The sequence below is a fragment of the Austrofundulus limnaeus genome, unplaced genomic scaffold, assembly GCF_001266775.1.
Source record: "Austrofundulus limnaeus strain Quisiro unplaced genomic scaffold, Austrofundulus_limnaeus-1.0 Scaffold24, whole genome shotgun sequence".
Lineage (NCBI taxonomy): Eukaryota > Metazoa > Chordata > Actinopteri > Cyprinodontiformes > Rivulidae > Austrofundulus > Austrofundulus limnaeus.
Window position 1 is genome coordinate 1,957,779 of NW_013952426.1, and position 4,590 is coordinate 1,962,368.

Consider the following 4,590-nt stretch of genomic DNA (forward strand, 5'->3'; position numbering starts at 1 on the left):
AGTTTTAATAAMTGTATGAATGGTTGTCATTCTAACTGTCAGGTTATTTTGTAATGATTTTTATTTATATGGCAAAATAATTTTTTTCGTAGCCATCGGCCCACTTCTTTTGCATTATGTACATACATTGCCATGTAAATTTCCATTGCTTATAATTTTCCAGGGAATCCTTCTACTGTGATTTGATGTGTTGTGAAAAGTAAAATTTATGAAAAAGTCCTAAATCTCTTAAAATAACTCCAACCAGTCCCTATAGTGGCTGCTTTGTGCCAGTCACATCTTCCCGAGTTTTGAGTCAAGCCTTACTTGATACATAACCTTAAACTTTGTATATACAGTATTTATAGCAATCAACAATCACCTGAAAAGTATGGACAAAACACAACAACGATAATAAAATTCTCATTAAAACATTTTATTAAATGTGTTTTTTTGTCTGTAGTTTAGAGATCTTTGTTGTAACTGAACAAGAAGTCAAAGGTCAGTCAGACATTAGATCTTCTTGCTGGTTCTCTTCAGGACAACAGAGGCAGCTGTGGAGGTCTACAAGAGAAGAAAAAGGCAAACGTCATTGAAGCAGTAAATACATTATTACAACACTTTATATTCAAATACATTAAAAACCTATTGTTCAAAAAGAATAGTGTAAAATTAAATATTTATAACATATCATTAGAACTGCTGACTTCATGGTTCAGCAATAAAACAYATATTTATTCAACATTTACTCATTTTGGGCCATAATTAGGGCAGTGGAAACTTTTCAATTCAAGTATTTTTTCCCCAAAATGTAAAAATTAATCCTTAAAAATCAATAAAATAAAACAAGATATGAACACAATGTAAAAACAAACAAACATCTAAGTCAGATCAGGTCAGGTGTTTCAGTTAACTGCTTGATAAGATGCATTTAGTGACGTTACAACCAGCTCAGTTTCCTCATTAGTCCTGGCTGTTCCTCAGTTGCAGATATGAAACATTGATTCTAATGATCCCTGCGGGGAGCTCAGTGTAATAACTGCTGTCACTGCACGACTTTCTCATCACACTAAAGAAGTGTGTTTACCTCGATAAGTTTGCCCCCACTGATCTCACTGACTTGCTTGTAGTTGGGGAACGTCACAACCAGCTTACCTCCCTCCATGTTCACTGTGCCCTGTAAAACACATGGATWATGTATTAGCAGCAGCAGAGACAATGTTCAGGCAAGGTTACTGGTTAACACACAACTCTTCTTTCCTACCTTAAATTTCTTCCCTCCGATAGTCTGAATGTCACACTCTTTGCCAATTGTGAACGTGTTGGTGACCCTGGCGTCTGTTGGGTAGATCTGGGTCCAGGAGAAATTGTCTCCACTCTGGGTGATCTCCGTGATGATCTTGTAGTCACGACCTTTCTCGATGATGTCATCAGGGATGCCTAGGTGGAGAGTGTGAGGTTTGAAAAGCCCAGACAAATGTGAAAATGAATGCTTTCCGATTCCAAGTCTTTGGTCTCACCAATCAGTTTGCAGAACTCATCGTATCCCTCCTGGGTTTCGGTTTCCCATCTTCCGGCAAAGGCCATTGTGGTGGTGTCAGTGGGTTGAGAAGCAGACCTGCTGAGGTAAGCTGAGGGAAAACAAGGTGCTGTGAGCAGGACTGCTCCTTTTTTATACACTGTGTACCTCTCGCCACCTACTAGTTCGGCATGTGACGACACAAGAGAGCAATTACAACCAAAGATGATGAGTACAACAGGCTATAACGGACAGGGCTATAAATTGCATGAATGGCTGTTTATAGAGCTCACAGGCAGTGAGTAAAATGCTGACTGCTCATCGGGGTAAGCTACAACTTCACCTCGAGGCCRTTGAACTCTCCTGCAATGGTTTTATGGTCATAACCTTCACTTTTACTGCTGCTCATTGGAAAATTAAATAAAGAACTTTATTTTAAAACTCAATCCATTGATTTGCAGGAAGACATTTGCTGCCAAACAGAAATGGTCTGCAATAAGACAGTGATGTTCCTTTCCAAGATCTTTATCTACTGGACCTGAAAAGGCTGAAGAAGAATGATTGGTACTATTTTAATGGGTGTTACATTTGCATAGGGAGATACATAATCACCCCTTTACAAGGTATAATAGCTAAGCAGAAACACTCATGCAAACCTTGATTTTAGCACCTTTTCTTATTCTAGAGATTAAATAATTTCTTTGATTTGCCATTGATTATTTGCATAATAATGTATGTTGTTCTAAATGCATTTATTGGGAAAGATGTAAATAAATGTTCCCTAACTTTAAAGCAATATTAGATTGATTTAAGACATGCTGACTTCTTGTAGCACAAAGGTTGCTCTTAAAATGTGAAAATGTTTGCCTTGTAAATTTGGTGTATTTCCTCTTCTTCTGCTGTTTAAATCTAATGACATTCACCTATCTGATAATAAAAAGTTGAAATAATCAAAATCTAATTTATTTACTTATGTAAATACTGGATTAATGATTAAGCAAATATCTTAAAATCTTAATGTTTCTCTGCTTACCTCATATTTTGGAAACATTACCAAGTGGGGCTTGCACTAAAATTAAAACATGTTAACTCAACCTTTGCTGTTTGTTCAGCTTTGTACAAAAGTTTTAAAGTATCCCAATTTTATTTTAGTAGGGTATTTTCCTACAATCTTTTAAAGTGGTCACGATCAGCAGCTTTTTAGGCTTTTTGAGAATCTTGCAAAAATTATTTTAATTTTGAGCTTTGGTAGCTTTCTTACTTATTTTTAGTTCAGTCCTTGTACATACATGCATAACAAGATAATAGATGGACAGTAAGATGGATTAGTGCTCATCACTGATACCTGACGTCTTTCTGTGTACAGTTTGCATGTTCTCTCTGCTCTTGCGTGGGTTTACTCAAGTTCCCTCCCACAGACCAAAAACATGACTGTTCTAATTTGTAACTCTAAATTGTTCCTAGATGTGAGTGAGAGAGTGAATGTTTGTCTCTATGGGACCCAGCAATGGACTGGAGACCTGTCCAGTGTGTCCCTTGCCCCTCGCGCTGTGACTGTCGGCAAAGACCCTGTGAAAATTACCTCTTGGGGGGAATATAGGAATTTATGKGTTTCAAATTGAATTTTCTCTGGTATTTTGTTTAGATTCAACAAAAAACATGGAAAGAAATTAAAGTATGTTTTTGTGAAAGGTTGTTCATTGAAGTGTTTTATTATTGAAACACTGATAAATTAGAAATAGTTGAMTTTGCATGTGGTGGTTGCCTTATTTGAAAGTATTTTGTTAGTTAAATGAACATAAGATGTGTTGCACCAATGTTTGCCTTTTTGCTTTTTCTCATGAAATAAAAATAAAAATTTAATCAGAGTTGTCATTCTGCCCTTTTTTGTTTATTTCATTGCAGGCAGCTGGACTAAAACAATAAGAAAAAAAACTAAAAGTGGGAGATACATTGTGTGCTGCTAGTTCTACCAGTTTGTGATACTTTCTTTTTTTATCACTTTATGACATATAGTGCTGTTTCTCTTTAATCATAACGAATGCACGAGGAAACATGGAGAGACACCACACCGACTGTGAAGACAGTACAATGAACGGACAAACACTGAAGACAGGACACAGAATATAAAGGCTAACTAATTAGGGACAACAACAAACACCTGGAGGAGACACAAGAGGAAACAGGTGAGCGAGGGCGGGGCCGAAGCAGGGCAGAGATACACAGGGGAACACTGAAACACTAGCCTGGTAAAAACCAGACCCTGTACTTCACATTACTTTGTACAAGGGTCTGGACTTGCTGCATAGAGAAGCAGTTCTTGCCGGAGGCGTGGCCTCTGCTGAAGCATGTGTGTGTTGTCGCTGTGAAAGAGGCTAAGCTAAGAAGCTAAATGGAAATCGCGTGTGCTGTAAACAACCCTACTGAGAGAAGAAATATACCGAGCCGAATGAGACGAATGAGCTGCTGCTTTGTCAGACAATTTTATTTTAATTTGGAAGCCTTATCAACACAGACTGGCTTCATTCACTTCCTCCACTGCGTATGCTAAACTAACTAGCAGACACTGTGCAGAAAATCGACATCGTTCAAAACTCCGCCTTCTGTTTGCTGATTGGCCCAGGTAAAATAAACTACAAGCAGACACTGCGCAGAAAATCAATGTTCTCTCCTCTGATTGGTTCGGCTAAAAATCTGCCAGCGAAATCCTTGTCAATGGGAGAAATGCCAGAYGGAGCAGTGAAGGGAAACTAGAATTGAGCGGAACTGTGTAGGAAGGCAAGGGCCAGGCTACTGAAACWCTAGAAAACTAAGGAAAATAAACACAGATCATGACACTAACAAGGTGATMGACAAAAAGCTAAATCCTGGCAAACGGTTGATGATCATAGAGTAGGATACACCTCTCAAGTCTTGGTTCAGGTCTTTGCTGGACTACATCCTATTTCTTCAAGACATGACTTTTGGATGCCGTTCATCTGCAATGCATTTTTTTAGACTTTATACCTTTTTTTCTGTTCACTTCCTGTCCTCTTTCCACTTTTAAACACACACACACACACACACACACACACACACACACACACACACAC

The 4,590-nt window shown here is 38.1% G+C and overlaps 1 protein-coding gene across 1 annotated transcript; it reads right to left on the reverse strand.

The window, feature by feature from the left end:
* Window positions 1–399: 399 nt before the first annotated feature.
* LOC106514898 (gastrotropin) lies at window positions 400–1,730 on the reverse strand. Its single transcript, XM_014004429.1, has 4 exons — window positions 1,500–1,730; window positions 1,244–1,419; window positions 1,067–1,156; window positions 400–543 (listed from the first exon to the last, which is right to left on the reverse strand). The coding sequence occupies exons 1-4, from the start codon at window positions 1,564–1,566 to the stop codon at window positions 493–495; spliced, it is 384 nt and encodes a 127-aa protein (XP_013859883.1). The 5' UTR covers window positions 1,567–1,730; the 3' UTR covers window positions 400–492.
* Window positions 1,731–4,590: the final 2,860 nt, after the last annotated feature.

Coding starts and splice junctions, on each gene's coding strand:
- LOC106514898 (XM_014004429.1), bottom strand. CDS start 1,566: ATGGCCTTTGCCGGAAGATGGGAAACCGAAACCCAGGAGGGATACGAT. Junction 1,157..1,243: donor TCGGAGGGAAGAAATTTAAG/GTAGGAAAGAAG, acceptor TGTGTTTTACAG/GGCACAGTGAACATGGAGGG. Junction 544..1,066: donor GTGGGGGCAAACTTATCGAG/GTAAACACACTT, acceptor CTTCTCTTGTAG/ACCTCCACAGCTGCCTCTGT.